At 45.9% G+C, this 18,884-nt stretch overlaps 1 protein-coding gene across 2 annotated transcripts in view; it reads right to left on the reverse strand.

Moving 5' to 3' along the window:
* Positions 1 to 2,602: 2,602 nt before the first annotated feature.
* VASN (vasorin) overlaps positions 2,603 to 18,884 on the reverse strand; it is a 37,687-nt gene continuing 21,405 nt past the window's right edge. For both annotated transcript variants that reach the window (XM_061549502.1, XM_061549503.1), the window contains one exon: positions 2,603 to 7,840. In XM_061549502.1, the coding sequence (XP_061405486.1) occupies positions 5,674 to 7,839 (2,166 nt within the window). In that variant the 5' untranslated portion in view covers position 7,840 and the 3' untranslated portion in view covers positions 2,603 to 5,673. The remainder of the gene's footprint in view (positions 7,841 to 18,884) is intronic.

Here is an 18,884-nt window from a genome sequence, read left to right on the forward strand (position 1 = left end):
GAAACCCAGAAGGTCAAAACCGGTTCAGAGTTTTGCTTGCTTAGACACGTGCTGCTGGACATTATTGATCTGGGAAGCAATCACCCTAGGCCACTGGACTAGAACATATTTCACTATTTGTATGTGGCGACACGGAATGGGCATCTGCTTGTATGTATTATATGGAAAAGATTCACAAAGTCTCACGTCATGAGCAACAGAGATGTATACGTCTCATGAATCTTATATTAATCGCTTGATCTTCCTGAGAATGTGACCTACCATAAGCACGGGGGATGAGGGTTCTTGAGCCTGGCGCAGGCTAAACAGTTTAATGCAGTTCAGCTTGTATGTTCTCTAACGTTGCATCGTATGCTCAATGCGTTTTCCCAAGAAATAAATTGGCAGCTCACTAAGGCTATGCATTTGCGTTTGTTTGCGTCTGATCATTACAAAATGTGTATTAAAAGTAAGCGACATAGGAAAGCCAATTCGATTCATAAGCCTCTTGTATAATTCAATAAATCCATTGCAGTTGTATGCGAGAGAATAAACATCTCTGTTCACACAAGAGGCAGCTGGTCTCTGCACAAGTCACGCTGTTGAGCTATGCCAGCAGCAAAGCGCCACCCAGCATTCTGTTCAAGAAAATCAAACCTCTTTCATGGCAGCGCCGGCAGTGTCCATTGTACTCAACATTCATAATCAACGTTTTTGGGTTTAGATCGCGTTATTTATAAATGTGTCGTAACCCTTCACCACCCGACACGGCCAATCAGTAAAAAAGTGTCACGTTGACAAAAGACAAATAGTTCACTGCTTTAGCCCACCGGTGTGTTGAAGCGTGAAACCACAACATTTACACTTTGAGTACGACGTTTCGCTGGTAATTGCATCCAGCATCATCGGGCAATTCGATCGGCCGTGTCGGGTGGTGGAGGGTTACGACACATGTATAAATAACGCGATCTAAACCCAAAAACGTTGATTATGAATAATATTCGTTGCGAAAGCCTGCGTGTTAAACTGTACTCAACATATTGTTACATTTTAGTTCGATAGATTTTCTTTGTTTTTCTCTTTAACCGTTCATTAAAATATAATCCCTTGAGTTAGAACATCTCATTGGCAAGGGCATTCGAGGGTGTCGAGGGACACACACAAAATACATCTTTAGACGTATTTTTTAAATTCTGATTTTATTTCTGTACAAGGGCTTTGATACACTCTGTGAATTGCCCTCCCTCTCCCACAAGGCGCATGATTGACAAAAGGCCTGCAATTAATTCACCAATTATAATAGCTTTTAGGTGGCTAGATAGTAAGGGAGTGTCATCAATTTTATTCATAATCGGGTTGACCTCATTTCTTTGACATAAATATCTACATTTAACCGAGCTAGCCAGACCGGCCTGATCTGGCTCCTTAAGTAGATGTCATGACGTCATCGGCACAGTTAAAATCTTATTAAACGCTTAACTAAACTTACAATATCGTTCACATTCCAGCTTCATTACGTATATACAGTACACCTTGACACAATTAAGGATAGCCTATTTTCACCGTTGGCTACATAGTTTCCCGTCATTACACTAACTTCGCCTGCCATTCAACGAATGATTAAATTAGATCACGTGCATGACGATGACGTGATGGCATCTACTTAAGGACCCGGATCAGGACGAGATCTGAGCTCCCGTTTACAAGCTGATTATGACGACGGGCGTAATCGCCGGCGAGGCGTAATTACCCAGTTCAATGTTGTGAGTTAATTCTTTACAACAACAACAAACACCGGTGGTGGTTTTGGTGCTGAAGCAGTAATACATAAGGCACGTTTGATTCACGTGACGCTTTTAACGACTTGGCTCAACACATGTACACATTTTTACACGGCAATAACCCAATCGAATCAAATCATTAATCATCAATATCCGTCTGGAAAACCTACGTATCATTTCCTCTGAAAATGTATCCCAACTTAAGTGGAGGTTTAAAACTCAAGGCCGTAGCCATGGAGTCAACATTGGGGGGACCGAATCTTCTAGGGTGTCTGGGGGTACCAACCCAGAAAAAAATCTAAATTTTTAAACTCATTTTCTGCCTAAAATATTACAAAATTCACTAACACATGGGAAGGACTTTCTATTTCTTTTTTTACAATAATGCCTAATAGTGTATTGTATTACATTGCTCTGTTTTTACTTTTTTAACATTTCTTGATTCATTGTATGTAATGGCAGAGATTAGGGATTAATAAAGTACAACCATAATCATATAAACAGAAATCTATGCGTTGATTTATATAAAGACAAGTCCAGATATTGTGGCCAAGGTTTAGCAAATTGTTGTTTTTATTTACATAGCATAGAAAAATTTTTATAGCAATATATTGGAGGGGACATTTTGAACATATTTTAATATATATTTTAATATATATTTTAATATATATTATAATTACGGCCTTGGTTTTACCCATTTGTACTGCTGAGTGGCATAGGCGGAGGCATTTCATAAACCTGCCACACGGTTTCAACGACCGTGCCAGGGCGATACAAAAAAACTGTCAACCTCTGGATTGTGAGTCAATGTGTGCTCACCATTTCATCACGGCAAGCATCTGCAGCGTAACAGCACACAAGGTGTTCCGTATAAAACCACGAGAATATGATTTCCTTAGTACTCCGAAATGTTTTCTTTATTATGTACAAATGTTACACGACAATTCACCGACAGTAACACAACAACGTTACCTTAAGATATTTCTATGTACAAACTCGATGTATGCGCTGCATACCAAGGCAGTGAAAGTCAAAACCATATCTTTGGTACAGTGTTATAAACAAGGAGGAATTAAAAGGCCGGCGAAGTAACGGAATGAACGCAATGTTTGTATATTCGCGGCCCAGAACAATAACAAGTGATCACCGTCATTAACCGCGATCCAAACAAACAACGCTGCTCTCCTCGATCTAACGAGATCGTGACTGACCCAATGGGCCATGTCTAGCGCATTGGGCTACACCTAGCGTGTGTGTACAGCACGTGTTTAAGTCGTGCACCATGATCCATTTATAGATACTTCGCTGATTTATTATGACCCTCTTTAATATTGTATGTTAAAAAAAAAACATTTTTAAGTGCAATTCACATTTTTTTGAATTGTGAATTTTATTTAAATTTTGTGTCGATTTTTTTCAATTGAAAATGTTTGAATTATTCAAAAGAGGCGATGTTTAATGTGTCTCGACGGGTCTATATTTAACTTCCTGGCTTAAATAAGGGATATTTAATACTTTAATACTGCCCAGTGTTTGAGTATTGTCAAAGTGATGGCTCCACATATTGAATGAGAGTTAAAATATTTGATTCCAGGGCCTTCTCTTGTGCAATACCAACATTTTGGAATGTCCCGATAACCAAAATCTGCCTCCTTTTATGCACGCGTTTTAAGACGAAATATACTGCACGAATATCTCTGCCCCAATTGTGAATGCTTTGTATAACTAAGCTCTGGTATGTCTGAGGCTGTACAGGCGGTGTATTTACAATGCGTCAGTGACAGGATTTTTGGCACCGTTTTATTTTATTTCTATCTTAAGCACTATCATTGCTTCTGCTGTTTGCAGCAAGTTCTGGCATGAGTTTTGTTGTTGTGCTATTGTTCTTGTTAGTTTTCACAATCACCTCCCTGCAATGATGTCCTGTAACTGCCACCACTGCCAGGCAGTCTTGGGTTGGAGTCATATTTGTAAAAGAGCTGCTGAGCTCAATGTACCTCACCAGCTGAAATAAAAAGACGAGTCTGAGTCTAACAGGTGTATTAACGTCGGTGCGAGACGTCGTGTAAGAAGGAGGCCCTTGAGATAAAATGTTGTTGCCACTGTAATTTCTCACCGTTATTTTCGTGGGCTATCTATAAATGGATCGCTGCTTATGAAATAGGCGTGTAACGGACACGCCGATTGGTGAACATCAAATTCTCGGGGACACGATGCACGCACGTCGGACGCGTGTAATCGTCGGCGGTGTTTGATTCCTTCTATCGTAGCGCGGTTCACGTGACTCCACCAGCCACGTTAATGAAATCGCGTGGTGTTGCAATGGTTGTCGAAATTATAACGGCTCACTAAACAACATGGCGGCAGGGGGGTGGAGGATTGTTACACCCCTGATATTATGTACGATTTTAAAAAAAACAGCCATTCTGCAGAGTAATTGTTACACCCCTGATATTATGTACGATTTTAAAAACAGCCGTTCTGCACCGTATTCAGTACAGAACAGGTCGGGGTGGTGCATCTGCTGCTTCTTTGAGCTGCATATCGATTTCCATACTTGAACAAACTGCGGAAATCAAGGTTGCAGGCGGTTTTTTTTTTCGTAATTGTTCTCCGTTAGATGGAGCTGCGATTTGTTTTTTGGGATCTCACAGTGCGGCCCAAGCTAAACCCTGCTGCAAGGGCAAAATGATCCATTTCCCTTTTCCATCTGGGACACTCCAGCGTGGTGACAGTGGAACTTCTCACGGCTCGACTCGGGCGCTTTCGAATGGACTAATTTGAGGCTCAACGACCGATACAATTATCTGCAGCGTTACGGTCACTTTTAAGTAAAAGTTGCTTTGAAAATGAGTACCAAAAACACGAACGAAGCGTCGTTCGCAGGTATTTTCAACGTATAAAGAGTCGCCGGACGGGTCCAACGATGCGGCAATGCACTGCAGAGTTTCACCCTGTTAGACGGAGGCTCACATGTCATTGAAAAGTTCAAAGTTTCTGAGACGACGTAGTCGGTAGGGTTAATAAACATTCATAACCAACAGGAGGACAAGAAAAAGTGCCATAATACAGCGACAGGGGAAAGCATGCGTCCATTTTTTTTTAAATGTCACTTATCACCTTCCAGTAAACCAAAAACACCTTTCTATAAAATGTATCATCATCATGCTGCTTCAGCTTAACAAGTTTAAGAACGTTCACCTTGTGAAAATGTGTATTTTTTATCAAACATAAAACTAAACAACACTTCCATAAGAAATCACAGCTGTCACCGTCACAACCCCTTCATTGTGACCAATCATAAGCGCCAATTTAGTCACGTGTGCCCTTGGATCCAATTAGCAATTATTCTGGTGTTATCTAGTAGACAAGATAGCACTGTATCAGTATTGTTCTGATAATTAAAATCAAATCCAGCCAATATTTGATGCAATGAAAACGCCATATTGTCTTTTGTTAATCAAGTTTCTACTGTAGGCAATACGCTGTTAAATTGAATCCGACTGACATTTAGTGAACAAGAGACGAAATGTATGAACACAAAGAAATGCAGTTCGCCTCAAAGCAAAATTACCATCTTCATTAGTGCTGCACGAATACTGTAACAATGCATTCTACTTTCTACTGACGAAAATGTTAAGAAAATATAAACTTCATATAAGCCATTATGTCGTGTTTATAATGATAATAAACATTTTACATTGTAAAAAAAAAAGATGTTGGGTTATCGTAGTCAACGTTTACATTGTCCAATGATTGTCATACTTCTTTTGTACAGGTTTTATACGCCAATGTGTACGTAGGCCGGCGTTTCCGCAACAGTCTGTTGTAGCAGCCCCCAATCCAGTCTCGTGGTGCTCACGCAATAAGGGTCCAATAACAAACGTCCTCTCATAGTCCTCGCATTTCAATGCTATAGAAGACTCGAGTGGCCCAGCAGTGGCCTGAAGGTCTGATCTTTGATTTGTAACGAGTGCTGCGCGAGCATCGTTTGCGAGCTGTACACCGTCGGCGGTGCTTTCTGCACGACGAATTTGTCCTCTTCCATGTAAGGCCGGAACCCTTCTGCTGCCGTGCCTGCCGCTCCAGGCACCATGTTCCCACCTGCGCCGTGGTGGTTGTACTTGACGGCGTCGTAGTTCGGGTCGCCCACGTGCTGTTTCGACTTGTGCTTTCTGTAGCACACGAGGGCTATGAGCACGACGAGCAGCAGCACTAAGCTGGACACCACTGACGCGAGCAGGACAGACATGTGCTGGTTTTCCAAGGAGTGCGAGTGCTGGGTCAGGTTCTGTGTCTGGACAGTCGGGTGGGTCTGTGTCTGCGCACACCTCTGCGCCGTTTGCTCCTTGGAGCCGCTCCTGCCCATGGGCCGGAGGCACAGCATGTACGTGGAGTTTGGACGCAGGCCACGCAGCGTGTAAATGTAGTAGTTGGGTGGCAGGTTGAGGGTGGTGGGACGATGGTCGGTGCTAGAGATTTCATAGAAGGTCAGCTGGAATCCCCGCAGGTCGGGGCCTTGCATCTGCACGTCTTTGAGCTGGATATCGACTGCCGTGCTGAAGACGGCGGAAATCAAGTTGAATTCTGAAGGCTTCTTTTCGGAATTGTTCTCCGTAGATGGGGCTGCAATTTCTTTTGGGTTCTCGCAGTGGCGTCCAAGCCAAGCCCTGCTGCAAAGGCAAAATGGTCCGTTTCCCTTTTCCATCTTGCACACTCCACCATGGTGACAGTGGAAGTTCTCACAGGTCGACTCGGGCGCTTTGGAAGGGCGAGGCTCCTCAACACTAATTTGAGGCTCAAGGTCCGATAAAAGTACGCGCTCAGGCGGGGTGGTGGTGAGAAGAGGTGGTGGATGAGTAGGCTGTGAGGTTGTTGTTGTCGCAGAGGTGGTGCTGGTGGTGGTGCTGGTGGTGGTGGTTGCGGTGGTTGTCGTGGTGGTGCTGGCGGTGGTTGTAGAAGCTGTGGACGTCGTGGTGACTACGGTGGTCTTGGGGCAGCCCAGGTCTCCATACTGCACGCTGTCCAGCTGCTTACCGGCGTTCGTCGGCGGGAAGTGGCATCTCGTCTCCTTCAAGTTTGAAAAGGCTACGTTGGTGCTTCTCAGCCAGTGAACCAGCCAGTTCATCTGACAGTTGCAGTGGAATGGGTTTCCGGCTGCAGAGACCTCCTTGAGCACGGGAAAGAGCTGGAAGAATCGCTGCGGAAAGAAATTCACTCCACAGTAGCTGACGTCCAAAACCTGGAGGCGGAGGAATGGCTTGAAGTCTTCCCTGACCACCGGAGACAGTTCAAAATTCTTCGAAATATTCAGCTGATTGAGGCTGGACATCCTTTGGAGGACAGATGGTACCGTCGTCAGCTGGTTGTCGGACAGATCCAAATCCCGCATGTTGCTCACGTTGTCAAAAACATCGTCTCGCAGTTCAGCGAGCGCCACTCCCGACAGGCTGAGGATTTCCACATTCACCGACTTGAACGTGTGGGGTTCCAGCCTCGCCAGAGGGTTCCTGCTCAGCTCCAGAAGCAGCAGATTCGGCGCCCGTATTGGGTAAAACGTCTTCAGGAGATTACCCTGCAGCTTTATTTCAAGCAAATTCTCCAAAGAGTCAAAGCAGCCCGGCTGCAAGTTTGCGATTTTGTTGTTCTGCAGATACAACCTCTCCAGGGTGGCAAGCCCTCGGAACGTCTCGTTGGTGACGCTGGCGATGAGATTCCCCGACAGGTCGATATTTTTCAAATCCCTCAGAGGATGGAAGAGGGCCAGCGGCATGACTTTGATCTGGTTGTACGAGAGGTCTAGCGTGCGCAGGTGGGGGAGTCCAGCGAAAGACGAGTCGGCGAGTTGGGAAATTTTGTTCTCGAACAGGTAGAGGTGGAGAGTGGCCATGGGAATGTTGGACGGGAGCTTCGACAATTCCTTAGTGACGCAGAAGATCATGTTCGTTTGAAGGTTGCAGCTGCAATTGGTAGGACATGCCTCCTGCGCTGGGATTGCGGTCGTCAGCGATATCAGCAGCAGCAGCAGAAGCCCGGAAAACGTGGAGAGAGACATCTCAGCCATGGGACTGCTCGGCATTCTGTCAATGAGAGAACCAGGCAGAAAACAAAGCCAGTGTTAGAGTATTTGAATGATTGAAAAAATAATAATAATAATCATACACGCGGTTCATAGTTGGGGAAGTTCTCCTAGCAAATGATTCCTGGGGGCTGTTGGTTAGATTACAGATAGGATCCATGAAGCTCGTATAAAAGCAGTTCTACTGCACTATAGTTATATTACATCTATGCAACTACTGGTTACTGACTCAGTGCTGAGCCGACCATTCACGCACCACTGTGAATTTAAGGGTTTTGTCCTCAATACAATGAGCATTAGTGTCACCTTGCTGGAGGGAGAAAAAAAATTGTGGACTCAGAAATCCAAACACTTTTGTCCCAAAGTCCGTGCGTGCCTCTTGGCCACACACAAATATGTTGGGAGTGTCCGAACACCCACACTACACCCAAAGTGGCTGCGCCCTTGGTTCATAAACAAATGCATTGCACGCCGAGGCACTCCCAATAGTTCACCATCCATCAGGCCCCGTAAGTTGGTCTCGTCAGCCTCGTCTCGTGCAAATAGCCGAGGAATGGTCCTGAGTCACGCACCACTGGAGGCCAATGTCGCGTCAGCGACTGCTCACGGAACTAAAAATGCACCGTGAACTGCTGTTTTTGTGTCCACAGCGCACACTGTTTGACCACACGACAAGATGACTCGTGTACGGTCTCTCATTGACGTTTATTTGGTCACGACTGGTATGGACTTCATTTGAAGGTGGCCGGGACGACTTGTTTAAAGACGCGTGTTATTTGTATTCGATTAGCCACGCACAAGAGGCATTTGCACAACTCGGAGTGCTACCGAATTCTGTTCTGACGCATGGACCTACAATGGCAAGGGCGCGATCGTCGGCAATATAGACAGAGACGAAGACTACAGAACTGCACCACGAGGCGACCAAATCCGCCCGAGAACAACACGTTACAGATTGACTTGTGACAGCAAATAAATCACTTTTAATTACGGCCTACAGCGGCTGCGCTTCGCGATGACGATCATGACGACGAAGGCACGAGACGCGCTGAACTACTTATACACGACTGGCTTGAGATTTACGACCAGGGATTTTTGTAAAAGAGTATTTCATTATTATTATATTTAAATAATAATAATAATAGCACGGTCTGTTTGAGCGTGGCAAAAAAATCACCGTATCGGAATGAGGGCTGAGATTAGAGCTGGCACATAGGATGCATTCCTGCTGGGATGCATCGGCTTGCTGTGCCCCCCCCCCTCTCCACCAGAAAGAGAGCCTTGAACACAGCCTTTTGTTGCGAAGCCCTTCTTGTGTGGCGGTGGAGCGCCTGGAGTTGCTTTTGTGTGCCACTCTTTTGTACACCGCTGCATTTATTGACACTAAGTGTCCACAGTGCATTGTTTGACGAGTGACTTTCAGGCTGAGTTTAAGCCCCCCACCCCCCCACCCCATTTGCGCACCAGCACAGATGGGATGGTTTGGATATGCAGGTTATATGCCACAACTTGATTATTATATACTGTATATATTTAGTTGGTGTATGTAAACAAAATTGCCGTTTGTGCCGAGATGTGTTTTCCGTTTGTACCACGTGATGTTCCGTTCCTAAATAATCTCCCAGCACGTGGAGTGAAACGTCGGACAAGGTGCCGAACAACACACGGTACAAAATCGGTTTGTTTTGGGTGAGGTCATCGTTTCAAACATGTGTGTGCCGTAAACCCCTCCTCCAACTGACGCGCAGACGAGTGTCACGTGTGTGACTGCTTAAAAGTTCGCACTACCGGTCTTGGTGTACTCGTCGTAGGGAGAGGAATGCCCACGAACATTTCAATGGGTACGGACGTTTCGCTGGAGATTACATCCAGCATCATCAGCTATTTTTGAACAGGAGCTCAGACCTCCAGCTAACCCATAACAAACCAATAAAAAAAAAAATCTGAATTGTATACGTCGGGAAAGCCCACGTGTACAATGAAACACGTGCTACAACCCGAAAACACATCGCAGAGCTCTATGTTAAACATGGTAATTGTGTTCTAGATTCTGTAACAATTTGCTCGAAATAATTACTCCCGTCGAAAAAATTTTTGTTTGATTTTGACAACACACCTGGAGATGTTGTAATCTCTAATTGTGGTTTATGTTATTGCCGCTGCAAGCACACTGGCAAAGCCATTTTTTTTTCTTTCAAAAGGTATCAAACTTTATTTTCAGTAATATATTATCCTTTAGGGAGGTCTGGACCGCCCGACTCAGCACGCTGCCGCTGCGAACCTCACCAGGACCAGCGGATTGAGAAACTAACGATATTATCCTTTATTCCAAATATTCTGCAATTCGTGCTATCAGTGTCATGTCATAAGACCAAAGTGTCCATTTCAATCTCTCGCAACGAGCAGTGTTCTCACCGCGTGCTTAGACCACAGCTCACGAAGAGACTCATCACAGAACTACTGAGATCCATATAAGCGATCACTTATCCACACTAATACGAGTGGTATTTATTTTTCCCCTTGGAATAATAAAAAACAGAAATAAAGTGTATTTGGCATGTACGCTGGCGAGATGTTAACTCCCTCGCCTGGTATACAGGAGGTCGTGGGTTCGATCCCGACGCTGACGCCTGTTGTATATTTGTAGTTTGTGGTATCTCTCTCTCAGCATTATCATCACGGTGGCTAGGAGATGTTAACTCCCTCGCCTGGTATACAGGAGGCCGTGGGTTCGATCCCGACCCTGACGCCTGCTATGTATATATGTGGCCAAAATAATGAAACTGCGGTATTCTCAATATTCCTTCTTTGCGAGTTTTCCAGGGATTATCCTACTGCCGTGAGATCCCCGTCAAGATTGTGCCTTGCAACCTTTGCTCGTGCCCCGAACCCATCTCCTCCAAAAAGGCCACAGCCAGGGGATTCGTTCGTACAACACCCTCGAGATTTTTAAGCCCATGTCCCCCCCCCCCCCCCCGCTGTCACTTTAGAATGCGCTGCCCTGGCAACGCCCACGACTGCACATCTTCAACACTGACAGGAGCGGCTTTTCGGATGACAGCAACCGGGAGAGAGAGAGAGAGAAACGCACACATCTACTGGCAACGTTTACTCTACTACGCGTTGTTATCTTTTCACTCAGAAAGTGCACACGATCATTTTTGCAGAGTTTCTCAGCGCACAAACAAATCGTTCGGCTGGTGAACAACAAAATAAACAAAGTATGGGTTCGTGGGTTTTGTTTTTTTTTAACACAGAAAGGCAGACAGACTTCCAAATGGTTACGCTCTCGACTTTGTCGGAGCAGTAAAACATTGCAAGTGGGAAAACAAAAGCGGTTAAATCGAAAAGATACGAGGAGCAAGGGAGCTGGGCAGACGGGCGATGAAAGTTGCAATGCGAGACATGTTGTGGCGAACAGGATTGGGCCAGACATGCCAACTGGAAGCGTCATATTAGGACAGAGAGCTCCTGTGTGAGTTCCATGTTGTGGCACGCCACCGCAGCAGCAAGTAGCAGCAGCAGCAGCAGTGCCGCAAGTGATGGGGTGGGGTGTTTTGTGTGTGTGTGTGGCACCGTGTTTACAGTTTCATGAATGAAGTCATCTCCGCGGACACGTGTCGCTCGCTCACCATCACCACTCTCGCTGGCGAGATGTTAACTCCCTCGCCGGGTATACAGGAGGTCGTGGGTTCGATCCCGACGCTGACGCCTGCTGTATATTATGAGTTTGTGTGTCTCTCTGTCAGCATTATCATCACGGTGGCTAGGAGATGTTAACTCCCTCGCCGGGTATACAGGAGGTCGTGGGTTCGCTCCCGACGCTGACGCCTGCTGTATATTTGGAGTTTGCGGTGTCTCTCTCTCAGCATTATCATCACGGTGGCTAGGAGATGTTAACTCCCTAGCGTGGTATACAGGAGGTCGTGGGTTCGAACCCGACGCTGACGCCTGCTGCTGTATATTTGGAGTTTGCGGTGTCTCTCTCTCTCTCCCCGTGGTCGCGTTGATTTTTTTTCACCCGGGCCCTCCGGGTTTCCCCTCCACATTTAGATACATGCGTTTACAGTGTTTGGCTGCTGTGAATTTCCACGCGATGAGCCACTTCGTCGAGGCTATCATTTGTGGCCAGTTCGCTTTTTAAGAAGAGCCACTTATCTCAGTGGACCTTACCTGGTAATATAAAAAAAATATGGTTTAAAAAAGTTTAGCTTAGTCGCGATGCTGTGGGTGATTTCAGACTCGTAACGGCCAACCGGACGGCCGAGTTTAGCGGCTCGTGCGTTTTGCCACCCGGGCAGGTTTTGCACGTGACTGCGAATATTTGTACCCCAAACAACACACGTATACACACATATGTCTTTTTTTAGCTGAGTTCAACATCAGCTGAGCCACGAAAAGAAATGTAAACTCCCCGCGTTTTCACTCGTTAATGTGGGCTCGCTACAAGTGGCCTCAGGCACACCAAGCCACGTTGAGGAGTGTTTAAGATTCAGATGTAAAATGCCAAAAGGCTCCAATAGCCAAACTAATGAGACTTAAGGAAGATCCTTGGAGTCGTGGGGGGGGGGGGGGGCTGGGTGGGGAGCAACATCCCTAGCTGTTTCGATTTAAAGCTTTCGTGACTGCAGGGATTTATCTTCTTGGTTCTTTCGGTAAAGTCACGTAGAATGGAATAAATAAAATAATAAAAATAATTCTCACGACGTTTCGGCCACAACGCAAGCAGCCGTCCTCAGGTGAAGAACAGGTCTGTCAGAAAGACAGCGTCTCATTCAGACGCTGTCTTTCTCATTCAGACGCTGTCTTTCTGACAGACCTGTTCTTCACCTGAGGACGGCGTCTCATTCAGACGCTGTCTCCCCGACAGACCTGTTCTTCACCTGAGGACGGCTGCTTGCGTTGTGGCCGAAACGTCGTGAGAATTATTTTTATTATTTTTTATTTTTATTATTTTATTATTTCCATCCCTAGCTGTATTCCATGGCGTTCTTGTTATATTGTTTAGTGCTTTGGAGCTCCTCACTTCTGACCGTTAACGAGGGAGTCCTCTTCGTACGCACGGCTTAACCCACTCGTCCGCGTCTCTCCAGGTGTAGCAGCAGAGACGCCATCATTTGAATTGGTAACGGAGGCAAGAAAGGCTCTCCTCCCCCCCTCCCACCCCCCGTTTCCTGTTCTTGTGGTGAGCTATTAGCTGGAGTTGAACATTTGAATCAATTGTCATTCTGAAAATGCACCGCAGCATTTGCTTACGCGCCCGTCAGCAAGACGTCGTTTCATCAATGAAAATGGATGCTAAGATTTACGATACGTGTCAAAACAGATCATGCGTGCGTGAGAATCGATCATTTACGACCGGTGCAATAAATGATATATAATCGTGGCATGCTAATGCCTCATTTAGGCTGATGGTGCGAACGAGACTAAAAAACAAACGGGAAAAATGAGACAAGAATTCACGGAATTGCTATGGCGGGTGGGTGGAGTGGTGAGGGGGATAAGCGCATGCCCAGTATTTGCTGTTGTAGCAAGTTAACATCAATTTGTGAAGCATTCCGAAGGTTTTCAAACTTCAGACTAGATGTACGAGCAAAACACCGAATTGACACGGCCTATTACGTGCCATCAAACTGCGCGGTGGTGTAGGAGATGTCTCATAGTGCATGGTGTTGATTGCTACGAAGGATTTTCACTCGAGAGCTCTGCTACCGAACGAACGGGTTGCGGGTAAGAAATGCGAACTGTCACATTTCTTGCAAGGGGGAGGAGTAGGATTCATATTCTTAGGTGTTTTCGGTAAAGTCACGTAGGTAAAACATTAAAATTAATAAAAGTAAAATAAAATAAAAATCACGACGTTTCGGAGGCAACACAAGTCTCCGTCATCAGGTGGGACCGTCACAGGAGTAGGATCACCACGAGGCCTTAGCTATGGTTAGAAGGCATTTAACTGCGCAGCGACAAGAGTGTTCATGCAATGTTGTTGTCTGCCACGAGGTCGTGAGAGCCGGGGTTTTACAAACTCGTCGAATCACAGTCGTGACGTGCGCGGGACCGTATCAAGTGATGGTATCGTGAGCCGCAGATGAACCTCATGCAAAAAACACGTGAAGTTTGCAGATTTTGGTGGGAATTTTTTTTTTAAAGGGGCCATGCCACATGAAAGTGGAGTTTGCGGAATTTGTAGCAACAAAAAGAGCTGAAAACTCTCCCACAACAAGGCGCGCAAACGTTTACAATCGGCGTGGTGTCGCCTCACAATTGTCCTTTAATCAAGCCCTCAACCGTTCGACAATCTAACAGTAATCCCCAAATGACCCCACGGTTTTACTCAAAAGCATAATCATCACCCTCTATCGCTGAATGGGACATTTGAAGAAAAATCTGATATGTCAATCATGTCAATTGTTTGAAAAGAACACTTTCACCTTCTGAATATGTGCTGTGTGCCTTTTGACTTGAAGCAAATCCGTATCAATAATCTTTAATTGTTTAGGGTCCCATGAAGCACGGACGCTGTTTTATGCAAGTAAAATAAAATCTCAAAGAAATATAAAAAAAATAGACTCTTGCGCGGCCTGCTTCTAAAAGCCCAGGGCTTTTTCTGCCAATGACATCATCTCGCCGTAACTGTAAACAAAGACTTTGCCTTAGTAAAGCCAATAACATCATATGCATATGCCTCTTAAACAGATGCATGGGCCTTTAAACAGCCAGTCTATCAAACCCAAAGGGGCTTTTGTTTGTTACCCGCGGGAAGAGCTCAGGCTAGATCTTAATCGTATGATAAAGGAAATAAAATAATTTTTCAAAGATGCTTAAAGAGTTCAAGAAACCCATAGGAGGAAAAACGGCGTTCTTAGTAAGTCACAACAAGGCTGGAGAGTTGCCACGTGTTCTGTTTTTTTTTTCCTTCTCGGGATCGGCTGTCCTGGGAAATCTGTAAATCTTCCTGTGACATTAAAAGTCGAGGCTTTATTCAGCCGACGAGTTTCTACACCACTCCAAGACAATGCATTTGCACGCAGTTCACCGCCTCGACCAGTGTCGTGATATACCATTCCCTCCTCTGCGTGCCCGCATTTTCTCCAGCCGGAGGTGGCAACCCTCTACACGGCTGTGCGACTTTATAATCAGAACCTTCGAATCGCGTCACCTTCGGTCACGTGCTCGACAGAGTGTCTGGGGCCCTTTAGCGAGCTTCCGAGTTAATTGCGCGCTGAGTGATGGGAGGAGCATTATCCTTGTCACAGCAAAGCAAAGAGGTTGGACGGCAAGGAGAAGCGGGGCACTCCGAGGAGACGCCGCATGCGCTCCCGGGGCACTTTGTGTAAACAGGGCACGGGAGGGGGAGGGAGGAGAAACCCTTCTACGAAAACAAAGTCCGCGCCGTGCATTCGTCCCACCCCCCCTCCTCTCCCCAAGGCCTGGCTTTCTCTGGGGCGGATTTTCCTCCCTCCCAAGGTGTTTTGCTGAATTGCTAAAATGCGCAAACAAGGCAGGACGCGGCTTTACAAGGCAGACGCAAGAATGCTGCCCAGATAACACGCAGAGACACACACGCACGCGCACACACGAAGAAAGAGATTGCCCCTTTTGGGGCTGCACTGATTGTTGGGGCAATTGTTGTTGTTTGCGAGCACCTATGAAGGTGGGTGCACGAAGCTATGGTGGCGCCATACCCTGGCTTGTCATGCAGGAGAAGGTGGTACAGCAAATGTGGGCTTCAAATTGTACCGTCTGTATGGGATAGAGTGTTGCCCCCTCGCACGCGTGGCTTCCTCACACATGAACACTAATTGATTGGTCGAAAACACCTTAACATATAGAGAACCGCAGAGCTTGGTAGGGTGGTGGAATTTGTCGCTGGCTCACCCTATTCCCAATTGTACGTCGTTATTTGTGCCTCTGAGTCGTTCTCTCTCTCTGGAAATAAATGGTGCTACGTTGGCGAGATGTTAACTACCTCGCCTGGCATGCAGGAGGTCGTGGGTTTGATCCCAACTTTGATGCCTGCTGTGTATTTGGAGTTTGCATGTCTCTCTCCCCGTACCCTCCACATTTATAATCACGTGTTTCGAGTATTTGGCTGCTAGAAATTTCCACTTGCTAAGCGACTTCGTTGAGCTATCATTTGTGGCCAGATCGCTTCTGAAAATTCGCTATATCGCTCAGTGGGCCTTACCTGGTAAAATAGAAAAAAAAGTTTCGTCTAGAATGAACGCTATGAGATTATTATATATTTAAATGACGTGATGACAGAGAACACACACTTGCGTTAATCTGCAAAATAAAAAAAAATAATGTTTGGCTTCCATCCCTAACCGCAGTGGGTTTGACAAATAAGAGACAAGCTCCAGCATGAGGCCGATAACATTTCATCACATTTTCCGTGAGCTCCCCTATTTATAAGCTTAACCCCCCACCCACCCCCCATTAAAGTCAAACATTACTGCGTATGGCTAACAACAACAACAAAAACAAAACCTCTCCATTTTTCGATTTAAAGCTTTCGTGACTGCAGGGATTCATCTTCTTGGTTCTTTCGGTAAAGTCACGTAGAAGGGAAATAATAAAATAATAAAAATAAACATAATAAAGTAATTATTATATAAGTTATTAAAACATAATAAAATAATTATTATATAAATAATTATTTTATTATGTTTTATTTTTATTATTTTATTATTTCCCTTCTACGTGACTTTACCAATAGAACCAAGAAGAAAAAAACCTCTACAATTATATGTATATTTCTTTTCAGAATTCATGGGCAAATAATAATTGTTGTTATTATATAACCAGTTAAACTTGCCATCAATTTAGGAACATAGTGCATTGGTAATGCAGCAGAGTAACTAAAATCCATTACTCTGGGTTTAAAAGAAATTAATATATAACAGTCGACGTTTTGGGCATTAACCAAAACGTTCAGCATCGAAAAGAGCGACGCTCACCCTGCTCGTTTTAACACCGCATATGTTAAATGTTCTTTACTCAGTCAAGTCGAATCACCGTTTACAGGCGGTACACGCAAATCTCTACTTGGGCTGCAACGCCCTAGGAGATGGCGATGCAACAGCGGATTCGGTCCGCGACTACACATTTGGTCCACTCACTGCACTGAGCCTACGGAATGAATCCATCGATCAGCGTGATGTCCCACCTTTCGCTCCGAAGTGCGGGGGTCATTTTTTTCGATTTAAAGCTTTCGTGACTGCAGGGATTCATCTTCTTGGTTCTTTCGGTAAAGTCACGTAGAAGGGAAGTAATAAAATAATAAAAATAAAACATAATAAAATAATTCTCACGACGTTTCGGCCACAACGCAAGCAGCCGTCCTCAGGTGAAGACCAGGTCTGTCTTCATTCAGACGCTGTCTCCCCGACAGACCTGGTCTTCACCTGAGGGCGGCTGCTTGCGTTGTGGCCGAAACGTCGTGAGAATTATTTTATTATGTTTCATTATTTTATTACTTCCCATCTACGTGACTTTACCGAAAGACTCAATAAGATGCGGGAATCATCTTCCCGAATCGAAGGCGAAAGGACGATGACCTCGAAGCTCCACATCACGTGGAGGCAAATCTTTGGACATCGTGCCGAACGACGCCCGTGGTGGCGCACACCAGAGACCCGTACCGCACAACCGCGGGACACAAAAAAAACCCTCCGCGAGATTCGATGCAGGCTGGCTCAGTGACGAGTCAGCCGGAGCGCTAAGTCACCCGGCCGCAGTACTCGATGAAACCTCTTCCCGCGGAGCAAATAACCAAGTCGGGAATGTGCACTTCATTCCCTGTCGCGTATTTTATTCAAGGCCACGTTCGAGCGTTCCCCCATCACGAGTCCTGTGGGGCCAAAAGAGCCGAGGACCAAGATCTCATTTCCGCCGGGACGATACCAGGTGGTCGGTCACACACAGCGGGGGAGCCCAGCCGATGCATGTTCTGCTCCGCGCGTTAGGGCTGCCTTGACTCTCTGGGGCGATGACAGCCATTGTTGTGACCTTTCGGATCCAGTTACGGGGCAGAGGCACGGCGGAGTGGTGCGGCGTTTGGGTAAGAGGCGCAACGGGCAACGAGGTGGGTGGGTGAGTTTTAGTTGAGGATGGAGAGGGGCGCACGCGCGCGCATCAGTGGGTGGGGGTGGACTTTTGGTTTTCGCTATCTGCCGCTTGACAGCAGATGTGTTCCAGATGGGTGACTGCTGTGGAACCCCAACTGCGGAGGGAAAATATTATCGCCTCGGCCTTTTGAGATTTCAGCGCCCCCCCCCACACCAGCTAGCTAAAGCTAGCTGGTATGCACGCATGGATTTCAATTAATCGTCGTCGTCAGCATCACGATTTCCATTCGCCTTTAATTTGTGTGTGTTTTTTTGTACTCCCATGAAATGTGGTTCGTAATGAGGGGAGCAAGCGCGCATATACCGCCGCCCCCATCGCTGGGGCATTAGGTTAGTTTTTTGAAAAAAAAATTTTGAAACATATAAAAGTGACGTATTATGAAGTGGAATGTTGTGCTTTAAAACACATGGGGCTAGCATACCTTGGAGCATAGCTCTATTCACTTTGGTAGGCATTTTATTTTATTTACAATGCTAAATACTAGACCTCGAATACACTGATACTCATCTTGTTCAGAAACTGCAGAAAACGCGTGTTTAGCCATTTTGTCAATCCACTGCTGGACATCTGCCTCCCTCCCCACAAAGTGTTAGTCACGAGAGGAGGGGGGGGGGGAGGTTGTTCGACCATATTTCACCATTGCTGGTCAATGCGAGTTGGTGAATGGTTAGCAGCTGTTGCAGCTGGGAATCGAACTCAGGTGGCTGGACTCGATAACCACTTGAATTTCAACCGCCGTGGCTTTACTGCTCTCTCGTGAACTTCGCACGTGGATTCCTCCACGTGTAGAGGACCTCGCTCTCCCAGGCACTGCCTCTTTCGTCTCATCCGCGCTGTGTTCAACCACCATCACCACAGAGCAGATTACAACAACAAAGACAAAGATCCCGCCCGTATAGCCTTAACAGACCGTC

This window comes from Lethenteron reissneri, chromosome 10, assembly GCF_015708825.2.
Source record: "Lethenteron reissneri isolate LAM-NWPU_2019-01 chromosome 10, ASM1570882v1, whole genome shotgun sequence".
Lineage (NCBI taxonomy): Eukaryota > Metazoa > Chordata > Hyperoartia > Petromyzontiformes > Petromyzontidae > Lethenteron > Lethenteron reissneri.